Source organism: Prosopis cineraria, unplaced genomic scaffold, assembly GCF_029017545.1.
Source record: "Prosopis cineraria cultivar Desert tree isolate PC_DT_omini unplaced genomic scaffold, ASM2901754v1 PC5, whole genome shotgun sequence".
NCBI lineage: Eukaryota > Viridiplantae > Streptophyta > Magnoliopsida > Fabales > Fabaceae > Prosopis > Prosopis cineraria.
The window spans coordinates 5,518,864-5,540,238 of NW_026555336.1; the positions used below are offsets into that span (position 1 = coordinate 5,518,864).

General features: G+C 34.0%; 3 protein-coding genes across 5 annotated transcripts; all 3 read right to left on the reverse strand.

Annotated features, from left to right (window-relative positions):
• Positions 1-1,300: 1,300 nt before the first annotated feature.
• Positions 1,301-8,337, reverse strand: LOC129311699 (probable methyltransferase PMT14). The gene is made up of 7 exons (XM_054954114.1): positions 8,105-8,337; positions 6,378-7,037; positions 5,611-5,821; positions 4,974-5,256; positions 3,776-4,162; positions 2,428-2,505; positions 1,301-1,894 (listed from the first exon to the last, which is right to left on the reverse strand). Exons 2-7 carry the CDS (start codon positions 7,017-7,019, stop codon positions 1,663-1,665), a joined length of 1,833 nt encoding a protein of 610 aa, XP_054810089.1. The 5' UTR covers positions 7,020-7,037; positions 8,105-8,337; the 3' UTR covers positions 1,301-1,662.
• Positions 8,338-11,092: 2,755 nt separating this feature from the next.
• Positions 11,093-17,977, reverse strand: LOC129310645 (uncharacterized). Of its 3 annotated transcripts, none has more exons than XR_008593162.1 (7): positions 17,800-17,977; positions 17,635-17,714; positions 16,332-16,470; positions 13,261-13,348; positions 12,764-12,874; positions 12,551-12,675; positions 11,093-11,312 (listed from the first exon to the last, which is right to left on the reverse strand). XR_008593162.1 is itself a non-coding variant. In XM_054952554.1 (6 exons), the coding sequence occupies exons 1-6, from the start codon at positions 17,896-17,898 to the stop codon at positions 12,653-12,655; spliced, it is 540 nt and encodes a 179-aa protein (XP_054808529.1). In that variant the 5' UTR covers positions 17,899-17,976; the 3' UTR covers positions 12,334-12,652. The 3 variants fall into 3 exon arrangements, 1 of the variants encoding a protein (XP_054808529.1); XR_008593161.1 differs by lacking the exon at positions 11,093-11,312 and adding an exon at positions 12,334-12,447; XM_054952554.1 differs by lacking the exon at positions 11,093-11,312 and having other exon boundaries at positions 12,334-12,675; positions 17,800-17,976.
• Positions 17,978-18,130: 153 nt separating this feature from the next.
• LOC129311497 (uncharacterized) lies at positions 18,131-20,147 on the reverse strand. Its single transcript, XM_054953827.1, has 4 exons — positions 19,816-20,147; positions 18,531-18,658; positions 18,314-18,385; positions 18,131-18,163 (listed from the first exon to the last, which is right to left on the reverse strand). The coding sequence occupies exons 1-4, from the start codon at positions 20,066-20,068 to the stop codon at positions 18,131-18,133; spliced, it is 486 nt and encodes a 161-aa protein (XP_054809802.1). The 5' UTR covers positions 20,069-20,147.
• Positions 20,148-21,375: the final 1,228 nt, after the last annotated feature.

Genomic DNA, 21,375 nt, shown 5'->3' on the forward strand with positions numbered 1-21,375 from the left:
ACCAACAGATATTTCAAGATTTGATCTGATGCTTTCAACGAAAAAAAGGAAACCTTTCTGTATCTGCATAGATTATTCAGTTAGTTAATCAAAACTTGTGATTTGTCATAGTTGTGTACGTATCATCAAGTTATAAAAATGTGGCCGAAATTTGAACACGTTACAAATTACAAAATTCGAAAGATTAGCTCATGCAAACAAATAAATGAATCCAATAATTGAAGTATTGTGAGGTATATTTTTCAAAAGGAGAGTTTGGCTTTGCTTTGGGCACGTCTTGCAATGATAAAATAAAATTCTAGAGCTTGGCGACATAGCCAATTGAGAATGGATGGTCTACTATTTGAAGTCAGTCAAAGGTATCATGTAGCTTTCACATAAATTGGTTCAGGATTTTTCTAGATATCTTGGTTACTACCCCTAGCATTGCAGCACTTTATGAGTACCTGGGAAGGAATTAATTTTTACTGGAATAAAAATTTCACTAAAGTCAATGTTAATTCCGATCCAATTGAAACTCTCATCTTCATTCAACACTACAACCAGAACCATCATCTCTCAAATACTATAAATATGATCAACAACTCAGTCATAAAATATTAGATTGTAACTTTTGAACATACTTTTAGAAAGTAAATATATGCACTGATTGGCTTGCCAATCATGCACCTAACAACAATTTTATACTACGATTTATGGAAATTCACTCTTAGAATGTAGAAGCATTATTTGCTCTGATATAAACTAATTACTTCCTTGCACGATTTTTCCGCAGTCTCGTATTCAATATGTATGCATATGTGTGTGTGTGTGTAGCTATCACTCATATGTGAGACAATATTGCACTAATTGAATCCAGGATGAGACATATCACAAACAATATTGGGCTACTTGCCTTTCAAATATTTTAACATTTTGCGGGTAAAATACCAGGTTTCTGTGTGATGCTGATACTTGGCTATAATACTTGGTTGATGCTCCCCACACAAAATCTATAAAGGAGACAGCTCAGGTTGAGCTGAGGCAAGCAAAACAAAATGCACACTACCGTGTCTTTAGCACAAACCAATGCTTTTCCAAGCTGAGAGTTCACTATCATCCCCTCTTTTTGCTCCTTGTTCCAGAATAGACTAATTTGAGGCAACTATGACTGTGCGCTATATATTTTGTGGATACAAAGATTATGACCGAATCAGTATGTATGGCATCCAATTGATAAATGTCACCTGTTTGGTTGCTATCTGGGACATTGACATGCTTCCCATGATAACCAGGAACAACCAGGAAGAGACTGTTTCAATTGTGCACAATCACATTCTCATAACATAATTGATTATTCATGTCTCATATCGATACAACAGCATCTAAGGCTCAAAATTAAATAATTAATGTTCTTCAAAATCAATTCAGCATGACTAGTTACGACCAATTTTATCTACACTTAATGTGCCGGTTAGGCTTAAGATGTAGAATAAGCTCACATGACCAATCTTTTATATTGCATATTACTATTCTCCTCCTCCATTTTTGCTTCCTCCCTCTAAAAAAAATTTACCTTGCTCCTTTTTTTTTAACTTGCTGCTGATGAACCTTGCTTTATAACGGACGCAGAGCCATTGTTTTTTTTTTTTTTCCCAAAACGATAACCTCATTATTTTAGTACTAACTGGAGGTGCTGTTACTGCTACTGCCAACCCAATATTCTTTCACAGCAACCAATATCTTCTGAGGCACAAGAGGGCCATCCTCATGATCCACCAATTTGGCATCCCATCTCATTCCCCCAACAATTTTTTTAACCTTGTTCAGGACATCAACTTCATCCCGAATGATGACTGCTCCTTCAGGTCGCAGGATCCGATCCATCTCCAAAAGTATGTCTTCTAGACTGCACCTGTTCAATCAAATCAGAAAGCTTTTTATTTATTTAAAACAAGAAGTATTTCAATACAAGGAGCAGAGTTTTTCCTCTAAAGAGAAGGGGCTTGGGATGAACATCAAATTGATTATTCCAATTTCTGAACAAAAGAGGAAAACATGTAGTAGGAATTAAATAAATAGATAATAAAGATTCAGGAATCACAATTGACCGTTTTACCTTTTACACTGACTTGTTTTGAGCTTTAAATCAGATCATTATTTAATATTATGCCAATAAATCAACCTATTACAGCTGATAAGCAAGATAAAAAATTAAAGAAAGAGAATAAAAACGGGGGATTTTATTTTGTTTGATAGCCCACAAAACGTGCAATCTGAACTATAGAAGTAATCAAAAATTAAAAAATTAGTTATTTCACATAAAATATTCTTAAAATCCAGAGGCCAATATTTCCCCCCTTTTTTTGGGGTTACATTAGAGGGCTTGAATCCTAGATGATGCCAGATATGACTTATCGCACTTGGCCTGGAGCGAGAGAAACTTACTTGTCCTGGTACAAGGTAAATAAATCATTAGCATGAATAAGATCGTACGTCCTTGGGTAGGTAGAAAAGCCTTCACACCTGTTAAAAAGAACAGTACAGCATGTCATTGGATTTCCGTAGTTTAGGTTTTTCTTTCTCCTCTGGGAAGATTAAGAATTTCTTTACTTGGTAAATCATCTTTAGCTGTGCGAAAACAAATGAACTCCTTTTGTGAAGTCCTCAAAAATCAACGATTACTTTAAGTCAAAATATGAGATTCCATATATATAAGCAGTGGAGAGTTCAGTAGTTCAGAAATGAATATTGAATCCTAAAATTAACTATTATCAGACAAACGTTGGGTAATAAATGTTGGGTATTGAAAGGACGAGTAAAAAACTGGGATAGCAATTATGAAAATATTGAAATGGATGTACAGTCATACAAGAAAAGACAAAATTCGAAAAGATTGTATGCAAGGAAAAGTTTGCATGATATCTATGGAGGAAAAAATAGTAGAAAATCATTAAATGTGGTTTGGACATGTGTAAAGGATGCTGATTGAGTGCAAGTAAGAAGAGTTGAGCAAATGATATTTATTTAGCCTTGTGAAAAAATGTAGAGGAAGACCAAGAAGGACAAGAAAGATCTTTTGTTGAATGATCTGAAGAGTTAGTCATTGATAGAGCATGACAGGATCCAAAATGGATAGAGAGAAATAAGAAAGATAAATCTCTATTAACACATGAAATCAGAATCTAACTTCATAATATGAATGAGAAAATAGAATTGATAAAAGAAAATAAAAGGAGTAAATCTATCAAGATAATATAAAACAAGAATCTCATTCTATGTTTCTCTAATAGCCACGCTTAAAAGAATCTTCAAAGGACCAAAAGTCTCAAAAGTCTGTTTTATTTACGATATGTCTACTTCTAAGTTGCTAAGTATATTTATAATGCTAAATATAATTTTAAACAATGAATAAAATCTATATAACTAGATAATTAAATAAAATCTAAATAAAATCTCCTAGAAGCTATATCTGAATAAAGTACTAAATAAAATCTAAAGAACTAAATATCTAAATGAAACCTAAATAAATAGATATCTGAATAAAATCTCTACAAAATAATTCAAAATTCAAAATAACAAAAATTAAATAAAACTCAATTCAACGGACTCTTATCAGAGCACAATGATATTGTGCAATCAATGTAACTAACTTCACCTGTGTTAAGGCTTGTTATTGTTGTATTATTAATTTAAACTTCAGTTAAGTAAACGAAGCCAGATAGCAAGGGAAGTTTGCATGGAATAAATAACTTATAGGATGGTTAAAGAAGAGAGAAAATGCATAGCTACTTACCAGTCATGATAAATGCCAATAAGACCTCTCTCATAGATAACACCCAAAGTGTTCTTAGCAACTGTGGGCACAACATTCATCACCCAAGACTTTTGTGATTCAAGTGCAGCTGCAAATCCACCAAGGCCTGCATTCATATCCATCACATTCCGATATCGTGTAGTACCAATCAATTTATTCATTCTTTTGTAAGCATTAACATGCTTCTTCCACAGTTTGTTGTTCTCTTGATAAGATTCAGCTGTGATCCCTTCAACAGAGCCCTTAGCTATCCGAGGAGGGACTGCAAAAAGCCTAGCAGGAAACTTCTTCAATTCCCCTCCAGCAACTTCATTTTTATTGTTTATTTCGGGTAGAGGGGTTTTGCATGCTTTCATCTCCTTGTACCTGTTTTAACAGCCCCCAACCAAAAAAACCTCAGGGCAGAAAGAGTTTGGGGGGAGGGGGATTACAGATATCAAGATATAAATCTAGAAATAGACCATTATCATTTAAAGGAGAATTAATTTTTTTGTCAGTGAAGGCTTGAATTAGTCAAAGTATATTAGCATTGAATTTTGGATAAAGGAGCATATAAAATTCCAAGAAACATTACGACTTAGCATAAATTTCAGGTAATTGAGATAAAAGTGTTATGAAGTATATTATACAATAAACTATATTTGTAAGAAAAGAGATTTATCATCTTCAACGGTATTTTAGTTGTCTTTGGGCTTTCAGGGCGATTTGTGTATATTTTCATAACAAAAAGAGGGGTAGTGTTCTTCAAATACTTTTTCAGGAAGAAGTGAAGGACCAAGTAATTTACCCTATGATTTCAGAAAAATCACACCTTACTGCTGAAATTTGGATGGTTAAACATTGCAGGTATCAATCCAAAATTTGGTCATATTTTTTGTTGTGACACTGGAGGTAACTAGAGAAATGGTTTGAGTTAACACTCTTTTCTGTTGTTTATTATTATTTTCAACCCCAAAATCCTTATCTTTTTCTGCATTAAGTCTAGCTTATCTCTTGAAAAGTTTCTAAGTTCATAGGGCCCAATGAAGTTATTTATTACCAAGATTACTTAAAAGTAACAACAGTGACCCAAAAAGAAAAAAAAGGGAAAAGTATGAAATCTTGCGCAATTGTTCAAATCCCTTCAAGAAATAGAGTCCAAGTGCAAATAAGTATTGAGAAGAGGAGAATGGCTTACCATACATCATCAGCATTATTTGATTTACATAAATTGGAAGACTTTCTTTTGCAGGATTCAGCATTTACTCTTTTTCTCCAGATAGCAATATCATCCTTTTCATACTTCTTTTCCCAACAAAGACTTTCGGCCAAGTCCTCAATTTTTCTCTGTTCCGCCTTGAGGTCCTCCTTTGAACGCTTCCATGTTTGGTAGTATGTTTTCCAATTAATTGGTGGGCCAGATAAAATCCAGTATCCACCTGGCCTTAGGACTCTATCAACTTCCATCAGATACATTCCGTCTGTATCCAAGACAAGGGAGTCATTTGAATAATTCTAGCAGAAAAAATGTTTCACTTGTATTTAAAATTATTTGATTTAGATTTTTTCCCAACCACTGCTAAATGGAAAACAACTCTTCAGTGGCACAAGATCTTTCTAACACAAACCCTAAGAATTGAAAAGCAGGACTCTGACAGGCAGATACCGATCAACTTGCAAGTAAATAGACCATCAACACCAAAGAAGGCTCAAAATTATATTAATACTTGCAGGGTTAAATTTTGAAGTTTAGGCGTATTGTCATCTACAGAAAGAAAATGCTGATAGCCACATAATTTTCATCAAGCTTACTGACTGTTCATTTTAGGACTAACCATTAGTGGTCCACGGTATTAGACATCGAGAACACTGGGCCATATCAAAGGCTCTTGAAGGGTAGGGGAGATGGATAGTGCCCAAAACACCAATAACAGCAGGTACGCCTCTTTCCAGTGCAAATTGAACCTGTGCTTCATGGTTGTCCTTTGGTGCAAAGGACATAGTCAGAACATTTCTCTTTAGCAAGTAAGCTCCCCAGCTTGCAACCTGTATAATTTGTTTATGCTTCTATTAGGCTAGCAATTTTGACTCAGTTGACAAGTACCAACAAAAAAGTAATAAGTCCCACCATGCTTATAACAAAAACAAACCTTGTCCCATTACACATACCAAAGAAAAAAGTGGTGAGGCCAAAAAAAAAAAAAACATTTTCTTAACTGAAAATACATATCAAAGGCCCCCAAGAAAGAAGAAACAAAACAGCCATTGCCACAAGGATTATGAAACAAAATGAAAATATATAACAGGTTTCAGCCAAGCATCTAAATCCAACCCTAAATACTCAAATGCTGAGACTCTGGATTTTCTCATAAGTGCCCCAATAGGAATAATGAATCACATTCATTCACATGCTGTTCAAATATTTTAGAAGGAAATAAGCAAAGATTATGAGAAGAGGAGGTAAAATGAGAGAGAGAGAGAGAGAAGCTTGCAGGGGAAAGAAAGAAAATGAGGTGAAATGAATTATCAGGAATTTTTAACAAACTCTGAACAAAGGAGTGTGTGTGTGTGTGTATCAGAGTGACTATTTGAATTGACATACTCCACAACCAGTGTCCAGAGCTGTTCTGATTGAGCCATTTTTAATAGGGATAACTGTTGCAAGTTCATCAATATATGCATCTGCTCCTTGAGGGAACATGGTTCCTCCACCTGGAAATTTGAACACATTTCCCTGGAACTGTACCCAATTTTGAACTGCCTTCTCCACCGTCAAACTTTTGTATGGAACATTGGCATAGTAGGCATAATCACGGCTTTTGGGCCAAGGAAAAGGAGTCGTGTATCCTTTTGGGGCTGGAATAAGACAGTGTAATTTTTCCTCTTCAGCAGGACAATGCCTTTCCCTATATATCATATTTTCTCTTGGGAATCTCATTGCTCGATCTTGTTCTTGGCAAGGTGTATAATCAGTATATTTGCTATCACAGGGCTTGTAGACTTTTGCTTTTGGCTCAGAAGGGTCAACAATTGCCACATCATTGTGATGAGATTCAAAACTCAAATTGGGCAAAATAGTGCATTCTGTCAGCTTATTTACTTTCAAGGCCAAGCTGTCTCCCTTTCCGGACCCACTCTTTTGCCATGCTCCCAAAAGATAAAAGAAACAGCACAGGCCAATCACAGCAAATATTGACAATGGTCTTCGTGCTCTGTGGCTTGGCATGTTACTTTTTGAACCCATTAATTGGCTCGTTATAACCTATGGCAATGGACAGTGAAATTAGAGACAAAATAGTTACTGGTATAGAAGTGTATTATAATTGAGAAAGAAACTAAAAAAGAAACGTCCCAAATTCCTGTTAGCCTTAGCTAACAATTGACATTTTCTTTCTTTGATGCCAAATAACATATTAATACCATATGAACTCCTTGACAAAGTTTAATTTACAAGCTGAGATAGCTTGCATAACGAAATTTTATGGTACAACTTATAGCATAGGAATGCCTCATACTTCTCCATATAAATAGGGTAAAAAGGAATACAAACTTAAACTCACTTTCCATCACTTATTATTCATACATTGACAGTTTGACACTTAAATGAATTTTCAATTATAAGGCATATATAACGATAATAGTTAATTATATAACTATCAGTTTTATGAGTTTATCAACATGATATTTGGAATAACTTGAAGACAAATTTAATTCCTTTCCATCATCTACATACTAAGATATTTTTCTGTTTTACGAATGTAAAAATATGAAAAAGGACTTTGAATCTCTAGCATATGATTATTGATTTTTTACAGTGAGAGAAGAGCACTGCAAAAGCAGAATTTTTTTAGTCACTTGATCATTGCTTGATCTTAACAGAATCCAGATAGCTGCTTCTATATCTCACTCTTCTGTATTACACACTAGTACCATAGAAGCTCCTCTCAAAACCTATAACAAAGGCTAGAGCTGGTATTCGTAACCATCGCAACAAGCTTCATGCCAACAAGAATGCATCATGCAGCAAAACTTAAGCGGGAACAATATCACAAAGTAATAGACATCTCTCTTTCATGGATCTAATGAAGATCTACAACGACACCATCTAAAACATGCCAAAATTTATTTCCGAATTAGAAATTTTACATCGTAAACGCGAACTCGTGTTGAAATGAACAGCAAGATCACATCAACACAAAACTGACTCCATTAAGCCATAACAAAAACGGAACAGAAGTTGAAACAGTGAAACAACACATAGCTAGGCGAATGCCATGCTTAGAAACTTCAGCAAAAGAAGAGAAATGACAGGAAATCGAAAAAGCCAACCTAAAACAGACGTGTTCAGTATAACGAAGCTCCTTCTCCTTTCAGTTGTAGATCCCTCTCAGTAACTAGAATCAGTCACGAGCTCTGGTAAAAGCTAAGAGAGGGAGAGTGCAGAATAGAGATGTGAGTGACAGTTGGGAAATAATAGAATGAATGCTGAGACTTGAGAGAGAGGACTGGAGTGCAACGAAGTTGAGAATGGCCATTGACGCGTGTATTTGCATCCTTTGGCCCACATTTGACGCTTCGGCCGACAGGCAGGGTAATTCTAGCTTGTGAATCTTGATATTTCCAACTTTGTGTTTTTTTGGACAAATTGATATTTCCGAGTTGATTAACTGTTTATATATAAAATCTTACTCTTAATGATTGTTGTGAACTGTTGATTGTTGATATTGGCCAAAATCACTAGACCGAGTAATTAACTTGTAGAATCTTAAAAAAATACTCCTATGAGAAAAAATATTAATTTTAATCATATTTAATATGACATTCCATTATTTTTTATATTCATTTTACATTTTTATCTTTATTATTAAAAAATTATTAATTTTTTTATTTTTATTAGAAGATAGAGGTAAAAATTTATTAAATTTTAAAACAAAATCAATAAGATTAAAGTTTTTATTAGTTTTGGTGAAAGTAGGACTTGAGGAAGGAGTAAGTAGAGTATTTGTAACACTTAAAAAAAAAAAGATAAACATACCATTTAATGATTAAAATTTAATAGATAGAGATAAAAATATCCTAATAAATAGAGATATTATGGAAAATAAAATTTTAATATAGAATATAAGAGAGAATGGGACCTTATATTTAGAATCAAATCAAAGCCCCCAAATGGATCTTATATTTAAAATTAGAGGGAATACTTCTCTTAGTTTAAAATAAAAAATTTTATATACCAAATTTTGCATGTTTAAGGTACTTGTCTTATATATTATTTAGAGAAAAATTTATATATTCAATCTGCTTATTTTCAATTAAATTAATAATTTCTTGTTATTAATATTATTAACACATAAAATCCATTTATAATGATTTTATTAGATAAAAAATTATTAAATATATCAAGTTAACTACCTAAATCTTTTCTTGTTTAAATATAAGGCATGTTTTGTAAAATTCTATATTTCAATGTATAAGTCACTTCATGAAATTGTAAGAGTAATAATTAACTTCTCACCTAGACAACCTTTAAGAGTATATCAAAATTACTTACTTTCCATTTAACAAATAATCAATAATTAATTATGAGTAATGTTAATGAAGGACAAATTGGAAAAAACATTAAAATTTTAACTAACTATATATTTTTTATTTTGTGTTTTTTTTTTGGCCAAACGATTTGTGTGCTTCAGTTAAAAAAACTTGTATTCAAAACGGAGGTGGTACTTGGAATCCAGTTATTGGAACTCGAACGAACCAATTAGGGATGTCTAATTGCATTCCATCTATGGTGTTCACTGTTCACATGTGACATCGGCCTAATCCTCAAACTATCTGCAAAAATTGTCTAAATCGCGTTATTAAATATTAATAAATCATGAGTTATTTTTGCTCAAAAAAAGTCACGAGATGATTTGTTGGCGAGAAGCAATCTATCTCACCTTTCAAAAATTAGATTGAGCTAGTTGTTCGTATGTTATATGAATTTTTTTTTTTTAAAAAAAGCGAAAATGGTCTGACTGTATTAGATTAAAAATTAGATTGAGCTAGCTTAGGCTTCGTCTTTATTCATAAAAAAACGAAAATAATAATTAGGGATTCGATAAAAACATTAATAATAATTAAAAATTTTAAATTATTGAAATCTTAATAACAAATTAAGGTTCTTACTTGCAATAAATTATTTTTATTGATTGCCGTAAGATTTACAATATAACTTCGTAAACTCTCAATTAATACTATAAATATTTTCATATATATTTTATTAATTTTTTAAGTGATAGTAAAAAAGTACAAGTAATTAACTTGCGATTTATAATTGATTCTCGTAAATTTTCTACCATCCTTACACATAATCTTAAGTGTATTTTTTTAATTTTTTTAAACAATTTATTTATATACTAATAGCAAAAATCAAGGTTGACTTATAAATTTTCAGTTGACGTTACAAATATTCCTAAGCATCTTTTGTTTATTTTCCATGACTATAATTTATTATTAAAATTTTAATAATTTAAAGTCTGTAATTGTTATTAGTGTTCTTATGAGGTTTTCTAATTATCATTTTCCCTTAAAAAAAAACTAATTCAATCAGTTGTAAAAAAATATGATGTATATTAAATTTTTAAAATATATAGATTGAAAAGAAAAATTATCAAAATTCTTGCCCAAGAGAAAGAAAAAACATTAAAATCAAAGAGCTATAGATACTAGTGGTGGTTACTCGATCACAATCAGATTCTATAACAGGTAATTCCACAGCTCATCGAATATAGTCACCAATTGAAAAGATGACATTGCGAGTAACTTAAAAGCCCATAGGACAACAACGGCGCTCGGTAGCAGCAATCTAGTATTAAACGGAAGCTTCAATCCAAGAAAGACGTTTGAATAGAAGAAAATCCAACGCTTGCCGACATACCAGGTCCTGATCTGTTTACATATGCCTTAAAAATGTCTTCCCCGTCATTTTCTCCTCTCTTTCCTTTTGGGCCATGGCCATCACCATCCTTTTAGTTATTGTAAGTTCCATATTAGAACTATGCAGCTATACGCGATTGTACTGTTAATAACTTTTCAACAGGACAACAACATTAATAACTAACGAATAATGTGACTTTATATTATCTCATATTACACATTATTGATTTTGCAAAATCATTTGGGCTCAAAATATCTATCCTCTTCACTGACAGCATGAACACAGCTCTAAGCCATCATCAAATCAGTCATTTTTGTGCAATATGTAAAGATCCAATAATCACGCGTCTTGCACTTTTTTTGTTGAAGTGGACGCAAGCGTGTACATTACTGGTACAAAATTTTGACTTGTCAAAAGAGGGCAGCAATCATACACCTATATCCATGCTTGATACACACTATACTGACTCTAAGAAGAAAAATTCTTTGACTCGAAAGAACAAATATTAATTAAATATATGTTGACATCACACTACCACTTCCTCAATAAACAGAAGATCTACCGGCCTCGAGGACCCGTCGGCTTCACATCCCAGAGTTTAAAACACGTCCAACGTTTCTACAACTTGTGCACAGCAAATCAGCAGAAAAGATAAAAGCAAAATTGAAACGTCCCAATCATTGTGATGAAGAAAATATATAAACTTGGGTAAGAGAGCAATTTAAGTATATAGTTATGGATGTTTAGGATTCTAAATTCATTTTCATGTAATATTCTCTTTAGCTTTTAAAAATGATACAATCCAACCTATTATTGATAAAAGTTAACTTTAACTGTTAGTTAATTAAAAAATGATTTCAGAAATTATAAAACAAAAAAGGGCCGATAAAATTTTCTTGATCCCTTTTGTAATTTTTTGAATCTCTCTGTAATTTTTGGCCTTTTTCTATAATTTTTAAGGTCATTTTCTGTCATTTTTTGATCAATTAACGGTCAAAGTTAACTTTTATTAATGATAGTGGTCAGATTGCATTATTTTCAAATGTTGAAGAGAAATATTGCACCAAAAATAAGTGTAGAATCCCAAACACTTCTAAACTTATAGTTTAAAGACCAATTTGCTCTTTTACCCTATAATCTTCAACGTATGGTGCTATTGCACATTTTATGTCCAGTTCCAAGATAAATATGTAACAACTACGGCACTTTCCAGGCCATGGAGCACAATCATTTCCATGCTACCGGGACCAAGGTAAAAACCTACATATTAGTTCAGTAATGGTAAGTTTGGGGTAGCCTGCTGCGTGCAGGCTTTGAAATTGCATGGTAGCGTATGTATTCTAACTGAATTTACGTTGTCCCAAAATAACGTAAGTAGACTTTTTCTTAAAGAAAAGGAAAAATATGCAAGATGACAAGATAACACTTTGAGAATCTGCAAGCACAAAAAAGTCATAAAGAGAATTACGTTGAAGTCCTATACAAAAAAATTAATTACGATAAGGTCTATTAACAATTGAACAAAGTTCATTGACTTATATGTAATTTTCCCAAAGTCATAGGGGTTTAGCATGCCCATATGACAACCAAATGTGATCAGAATACTGAAATTAGAGGAACTAAAACTAAAGGTCGATGATGAGAAAACAAATGAAATGCACTGATATTGAAAAATGTCAACAGAAAAAAAAATGCAAACGATTGCCACATATGTTGCCCCTCGGTGCTAAAAACATAAAACAAGATTCTGAACCTAGCATCCATAAAACATTGAAGAAATCAATCAAGGGAGTTGACAAGGGGGAAAACTAAGGATTGCACATGGATGAAATCACCGGAGAGCATAGCTTACCCACCTTTCTCTATACAAACAAGGTAGAACTAGCCTTCGGCTGATATACAAGTTGTTTCAGCCAGCATAGTTGAAACTTGAGTAATTATTCAAAGAAGACCTTGTGTCAAAAAAGTAGTTCCTCAGCCTCTGCATCAATTTGACACCACAACAATCATTTCAACTAAATCAAGAAACTGGTAAAATTAAAGCATATGCTAAAAACAATAACACTAACCAGTCTTTGGAATGGGACATTGTTGGGAACTTAGATCTGCACCTTCACTGACCTTCATTTTGCTTGCATCTATTTTTCTCTTCATCTTTGAAGAGCTTAGAGAGCCTTCAACTATAAAGCATAGAGGAAAAAGTACAATTAGTTATACTCAAGAAAAAAATTTCTCCATCCTGAAATGGTCTGGATACAATAACAGCCATGAACATGTGGCTTGCACAAGCATCAAAATGCTAGATACATCAATTATGACCTCAGAAGCCACGGCTAGTTTAAAAGATTGATCTAGATAGTCCTTCAGCCATCAAAAAGATAACACCAGATTCATTGATCTTTATAATGGAAGGAATTTATCTTGTCTAACAGGTTCAAGCGGATCTAACCATGACCATATTACTAGTGATCTGAATTGTGGAAGCAACTTAATGAAAACCCTTCAATTATGACATCTTCTTTGGAATATATTGACGAGTCAAAAGTTCAACATAATTGGTAAGTACCTTGCCATTCCCATACCACTTTGGATTCGCCCTTCACCAGCTTCGGATAGCGATCTACTCGAGAATCCTCTTGAACCAATTCTTCCACCTGTGACCCAAAGCAAAGGCATTACAAAAGCCTAAAACAATGATTCATCAAGTTAGCAGTAAACATGGATTAAAAAACTGGACTGGACTGACTGGGAACCAGCTCATGGTCCAATCCTGGAGAACCCCAAGAACCAGCCTTAAAAGGGAACCAGTTAAAGACCAGCTAAACCGGATCAGTTCCAGTTATAAAAACTGGACCAAATTTTGAATTAAAAAAAAAAAACAGAAAAAAAAAAGAACAACAACAACAACAACAACAACAACAACAAGCCTTTATCCCACTAGGTGGGGTCGGCTACATGGATTGCAAGACGCCATTGTGCTCTATCATTTATTAAGCTTTTAGAAATATTATTAATTAAGAGATCACGTTCAACAACTTCCAAGAGTGTTCTCTTAGGCCTTCCTCTACCTCTCTTAATCGGACTCAAAGTTATATGTTCCACTCTTCTCACTGGTGCCTCCCTTGGTCTTCTTTGTACATGCCCAAACCATCTCAACCGATTTTCTACCATTTTTTCCTCAATAGGTGCCACCCTCACTTTTTCACGTATGTGCTCATTTCGAATTTTATCTTTACGTGTATGTCCGCACATCCATCGTAACATTCTCATCTCTGCTACTCCAACTTTATGCTCTTGCTGTCCCGTTAGAGCCCAGCATTCACTACTATATAACATTGCCGGTCTGATAGCAGTACGATAAAACTTTCCTTTAAGTTTATTAGGCACCTTACGGTCACAAATAACTCCTTTAGCTTTTCTCCAATTAAACCACCCAGCTTGAATTCTATGTGAAATATCTCCACTGATTTCGCCATCATTTTGGATAATGGCTCCCAAATATCTAAACTTTTCCACTTGAGGTATAATTTGATCTCCCAATTTTACTTCCAAATTATTTTCGAATAGTCCTTTATCAAATTTACAATATAAATATTCCGTCTTACTTCTACTCAGACGAAAACCTTTCGACTCCAATGTCCTCCTCCATAACTCAAGTTTGCAATTAACCTCTTCTCTTGTCTCTGCTATAAGAACTATATCATCCGCGAAGAGCATACATTTCGGGATTTCCTCTTGAATATGTTCCGTCAAAACATTTAAAATCAAGTTGAACAAATAAGGACTCAGAGATGATCCCTGATGTAGCCCAATCTTTATAGGAAAATCCTTTGTTTGACCACTAGGCGTTCTTATACTAGTTTTTACCCCCTCATACATATCTTGTATGGCTTTAATATAAGCAATCCGTACTCCCTTTTTTTCCAACGCTTTCCAAAGCACTTCTCTTGGTATACGGTCATAAGCTTTTTCCAAATCAATAAAAACCATGTGTAGATCTTTATCTTTACAACGATACTTTTCCATTAATCCCCTTAGTAGATAAATCGCCTCTGTAGTTGATCTACCTGGCATAAAACCAAATTGATTCTCAGAAATACTTGTCTCCAATCTCAACCTATGCTCAATTACTTTCTCCCACAATTTCATTGTGTGGCTAGAAAAAAATTGGGGCAAGAGTTGGGGCAAGAGTTGCAATTTTTACAAAAAAATAACTCAACCCATCACAGGCCACTCACTCCCCTGCAGCTTGCCCTATTTTATACTCTCATGTTACAATGTGGGACTTCTTTTATCCTAGTTATTGAATCTTTAGTTCTTTTTCTGTTTTTTTCCCTTCAACTTTGTTGAATTATTTTATTTAAACCTTGCATCATCTTTTAAATGTTAGTAAATATGTCTAATCTCTGTACTTCACATTATTCATCTATACTTTTGTTTTAAACTTATAATTCTTAATTTAGTCTAAATAAGAATCCTAAAAGTGCTTCATGCTTTCTTAGTTTTTAAAATAAAGAAATGTTTGCTTTTAAAATTTGGCAAAAGTGCACCTTTATCTTCTAATTTTGTATAAAGTTTCAGTTTGGTTTTTATTTTATAAAGTAACTTTTTAGTCTTCTAACTTTAACACTGTAGTCTCAAATGATGATTTTATGTGCCAACCTTAGTTACTTAAATTTAATATATTAACATGTGAAAATATTTTCTCAATATTAAAAGTCCAATGTCAGCAATTTTTGTTAACGAAATTGATGGTGTTACGGTTATAAGATTGAAAAGACATTTTATAAAATTAAGGGCCCAAAAATGAAATCTTGTTAGAAGTTAAAGGATCAAAAGTGTACTTTTTCCTTAAAATTAACCAAGTTTAGAGTGATTTTGAACATCCAAGACGAACTTCTTTGCTAAATTAAAGAGAAGATAATCTTTCACCTTCTTGCTTTTCAATTTTATTGCTCCATTAATCTTGTAATATTTTATAAAAATTTCATTTCCAATGTAAAATGTAACATCCAATTTAAACAATATATAAAAATGAATCATAAATGGTTCAACCACAATCGAACTATTGACCCTTGAAGTAGTGTCTCATCTGGTTCAATGGCCAGTCTAGTTTTTTAAAACCTTGGTAATAAAAATTCATTCACATGTTCATCTCATTCAGCTGTAATTAAAGGTCAACAGCTATTGAATGGCATGGCCCAACGCAGCCATGAACATCAGCTCTTCAAATATCTAGGTTAAAACTTGACCAGATATTTTGTTTTAAAGTTTTGCATCCTTAATCAATTAATAAGCATAATGACAAAAAACTGAAAAGCCCCAACTCTGGAATGTTTAAAGGGACATACCGCACCAAAGCATATCTCAATCTTGGTGGAAGCTTCAAGATCGGAAGAAATATGATTTTCTAATTGAAGATTAATAATAAGATGCAGAGGAGCAGAAAAATTTGAAAAAACAGGCAGTTAGAACAAGAAAAGATTATATCCAAATACCATAGTGTGGGGGAAACTACTGCAAACAGAAGAACTTGAAGACAAATATATCTACAAGTTGCTTCAATATGCTCATATCAATTATTAGGATGATAACAGAATAATCAAGTGCAGCTCATTTCATTATAACTCCAACTACCTTTTTCCCAAACAAAGGGTCCTTTCGCTCTCTTGGCAAAAGTAGGTGATCTCGTAGTCTAGAGGCAACAATCCAAGGCTCACATTCACCATTAACATTCTTTGACATCACTGCATTCTCTTCGAGTATTTCACATACCTATTTCACAGCAACAAAGGACTGTTATTTTTTATGGGCAATTGAAGTGAATACAGGAGTAGAATCAGAGTAAAGTCACAATTATCAGCTATACAATATTAAATTTTTAGGTCAATCAACATGATAGGGAAATTGATGTGGATATTGTGCATAGGATATAAGCTGAATGGTTTAATTGAAAAAAGGATAAAGGAAGTTATTTACAATCATAAGGTACCTAATAAATTTAAAAAAAGTTTTATCGAACTACTATAAGATTAGCTATTATATGGTAGTGAATGTTAAGCTTAATGGGACAATAAGAGTATAAAGTTAGAGTAGCAAAGATGAAAATGTTGAGATGGATGTGCAGACATATATGTAAATATAAAATTCGAAATGAGCACATATGAGAAAAAGTAACGTAACATCTATTGAAGGAAAACGGTGGAAAATTGTTTGAGACGGTTTGGACATATATAAAGAAGACTGCAGGGGCACCAATGAGGAGAATGAAACAGATAACTTTGAATCCTATTAAGAGAGGTAAAGGAAGACCACAGAGAACACTTTTAAAAGTTGTTGATCAACAACTCTTAAGTAAAAACATTTTAAAAGCACGGTAAATGACAAAGCACAATGGCGTCGTACAATCCATATAATTGACCCTATCTAGTGGGAGAAGGCTTGTTATTGCCGTATATAGACTTCAATTGAACAAAGTTGGGGACACTTTTTTTTTAAAAAAAAAAAGAAACAAAAGAAGAAGAAATGACACTTTTACACTTATCTTATAAGCTACAGAAGTATAATGCATATCCAATAATGTATGGTGGGGACATGTATCCCATGCTCACCAATGGACAACAATACCCCTATAATTGTTGTACCATCAACAATAACATGTGGCGTGAGTATTCAGTTAATGTGCTTTGAAACAATTTCAATGAAGGGACTTGCTCATCACACAAAATGGCCATGGCAATATATTTATTCATGAAGCATGTCTATGAACATTCTTTCACTACCCATCATAGATATCTTTCAGAACCAGTATATCATTTAAAGTGATCTATCTAAGGAACTCTACTCAACAGATAGACAATGTTTGATAAAATATCAGATTATCACATAACAAAATCTAGGCTAGAGCACGCCAAAAATAAAACAACAATGTTCAGCATTATGGTTGTAAAGCTCTTCAACTCTTCTTGACATGCATAGTTTAAGATAGATTTTCCAGATGAAGAATGTGCATCCAACAAGCTGTTTGATCCCAACATAGTTAATAAGTCTAATCATATTAAAAACAGAACATACGCATTAAAGAATGTCTTTAAGACTGGAGTACCATGGCACAAATTGGTAATACAGCTAGAATGTGCTGGGAGACCCACTGATGAATGCGACAAGCATATGGCTTGTATGCTCCACCAATAAGTCTGGACATTTAAACTCCTTCCTATATGAAACAGGAGGATATCAAATACCTGGAGTCTCAGTAAACACATGACAAAAAGAAGAGGTCACCAAACCGATCCTTGGAGATGGTAAGAGATATTGATATTACCCAAGAGATTGTCCTCATCTCCACTAACTTAGCCATTGTCTCAATTGCCCTTTGTTTCGTATAATTATAAAGTGCATTTCCAGAAGAACATTTTCCATTGGCTCAAAATTTATCAAAAAGTTTTCCATATTTCATCCTCTTGAACCTGAAATGGGTTTTGTGTTTACACATGAGAATTCAGAACCTCAATGAAAAATGCGCTAGTCAAATTGCATTAGCATTAGAGAATGATATTGATATGGATACAATACACTGCACAATCAGAGGGTTAAAACTTTTAAAAGTGTCAACAGACCCAAACTGATCCGACTCCATAGCACAAATACTGAGCATAATCTTCACATAGGCTACATTTTACTCTGTCCGACTGTGATAACATCATACAAAGAACAGCAAGTCAGACTTACATGCATAAAATTCAAAGATAAAATGGGAAAAAAAAAGCAAAGAAAAAGGCAGCACTCATTCTTCAGTATCAGTAAACAAGAATAAATAAAATTCAAAGAACATACAATTTTTTTAGCTGATTTATTAATATCTCCATCTTCTACACACAACTTCCCATGCTTTCGGTAGCCCTGGAGACATTCCAATTTGCCATCGTAACATGCTCCATTACTTGGACAAGGTTCACAATCATCTGCAATAGTTTGCAGTCAAAAGAAATTAATGTCTATACAGGAAACAAATATTAAATCCACAACTATAGCTTGACCCTATGACATTTTAACAACATCATAAAGCGGCGAATACACTCACAAGAAAACTATTGAGGTAACATGAAGCGTGGAAAAAACTCCCTGAGGTGCTCGCATCAATAAGACATCTATGTCAGACCAAAATGAATGAAACAACAATATGATGCTTAAAATTCTAAAAGTCAACATCAAATATATATTAAATGGAATACTGACACATGATTGTGTGCAATTTCTATTCAAAGAACTGAAGGGAAGAAAACAGGTCAATTATGTATTTGAACAAGTGATAAACTTTGTTGGGGATAACACTGAAGTGTATTGGATCACTGATTTATAGGGGAAAAATGTATAGGAAAAAGAAGTTCCAAAGACATAAGGATTACTTGTTAGCCATCCAAGTGCAATTCATTTTTACACTGCATAAAGTTATAGTCACATTCAGATGTCTCAAACTCGCTCAGATTACAGCTGTAGCACCAAATGTGGCGATTTGGCTTGTTGACTAGTAAATAGCAATGATATTTAGTAAAAAAAAAAAATCTAGCCACAGTTTTTCTACGATTGAAAGCCAAACGCAACACCTATTGCTATGTGCAGGCAATCAAGCCTAGTTATTTTTCACATCCAAAATATGATGGACAGGAACTTACAGAAAGGAGAATGTGCGTGTGCAATATCTATTGGACATTGATACTCCAAATTACATATGCAAACAAATGCAAATCCCCATCGTGTCAGTGTCCATTTTCCCGGTATCCAAGTTTGCGACCCGACGACAATCAGATTCAAACCATAGCATAGGAAATGCTTTCTTATACTAGAAAGAATCAGATGAGGGCGACGCACCTCGAACTTCAGGTTCACACTAAACCATAAAGACATTGATTCTATCACAAAAATGAGAGGCAAAGCATCATTCTGAAATTTCCTAGATAGAAAGTAAATAAAACCGGAATTAAGCACATAAGTGATCTCCAGAATAATAGAAGTAATGCAATGAAAGTCAGTATTATTGCCCCTTCTCTTATTCACGATCCCCTACGTACCTATTAAACAGTCATGCTAACAAAATAATTTCATTGGAAGAAGCTCTCACCGGAAAATGAATCCGGAAAGTCTACGTTGCTATCGCAAAAGGGCTTGGTGGAGGGATTAATAAAAGATGTCAAGAAGAGATTGCATGTCCAAGCAACTGCTGATGCGAATGCAAGGACGACGATGAGCCTGAGGAACTCGTGCTTCGAGGGAAAGAAATCAGGAGGGGGTTCTATGAACGATTTCAAAGAAGGAGAAGAATTGTGAGAATGATTTGAAGTTTTGGAATGGGACTTGGGTTTTGCGCGCTTCATTTGGAAGAGATCAGAGTGATGTGTCCGGCCGAGCGGGATGCTCAGACCGCCTTTTACGGCACCCTTGTTTGCTGCTGTTATTTCCGTCTCTTTTTAAGCCCTTTCTAACTTATTTTCGCTTCCTTTGGGAAAAATATAAAGAATTTAATATCAAACAAAAATTAAAATATTAAATATTATTGCAAGACTTAGGAACAGATTGATTTTCTTTTTATTTTTTAAACTTATCAATTAGTGATTTTTTTAATTAATATGAATAGATATTTATTAATTAATTAATGACTATTTACTAAGATATGGTCTACACCAATGATTTTAAAGCCGGACTGGACCGGACGGTCGGACCGGTCCGACCGTTGGCCGGTCCACATTCCGGCTCGGCCAGAAGGGAAAAACCGTGTGAGAGGTTGAGCCGGGTTGAGCCGACCAAACTGTCAGTTAGGCCGCGAACCGGAGTTGGGCCGCAAACCGGGTCCGGTTTTTAAAAGCCGGACGGTTCTATTTTTTTTGGCCCCATATATTTTAGAAAGAATGCAGAACAAACCACAGAGTCGCAGACAAAGGGATACCGGCACCGCACGCACGCTCAGCTCTTAGATTGTAGCTCGCAAGTTAGTCACGGTTTCAGATCTCTCGTCTCTTTGAGCTACAAAGTCACAGTTCGGTACCGATTTTTTGGCTTCTTGTTTAGACTTTCAGATCACTTTCACGATCGCCGCATCTGGTTTGGCTTCTTGTTTCAGTTCTCGATTTCATGGTTTCAATTCAGAGCTGCGAACTGCGAAGTCACGGACTCACGGTCGGCGCATTTGGTAAATTTCTGATTTGGGATTTGATTGAGGTTTCTGTGCTGACTGCTGAGTACTTTTCTTTAATTTTTATCTATTTATTTTGTTTCTCCATTTTTGATTATTTGCGGTTTTGTGAGTGTGTCTGTGTGTGCATTGACTTCTTAAGGATTGAAAGAGATTTAACAGGAATTTCCAGTATTATGGAAGCTGAAGAGATTGAAAGAGTTGGAAGATTTCGTTTTGTATCGAAATTGATTTTATCTGCTATTTTTTGGGCTCTCACGGGATGTTTTTCCATAGGTAATGAAAGCTGTTTTCTTCTTCAACTTCGATTTACATGTGGTCTAAGTGAATTGAATTATCCTTCGCTTATAATCTTTCTCTTGGTTACTTCGGCTTCTTAAAAAAAAATTAAAGACCCCCCATTTCATTTTCTCTTGGTTTCTATATAATTCTTGACCCTTGCTGTTATCAATTGGAAAACCGGGAGTAACTTGGATTGAAACTGGATTGATT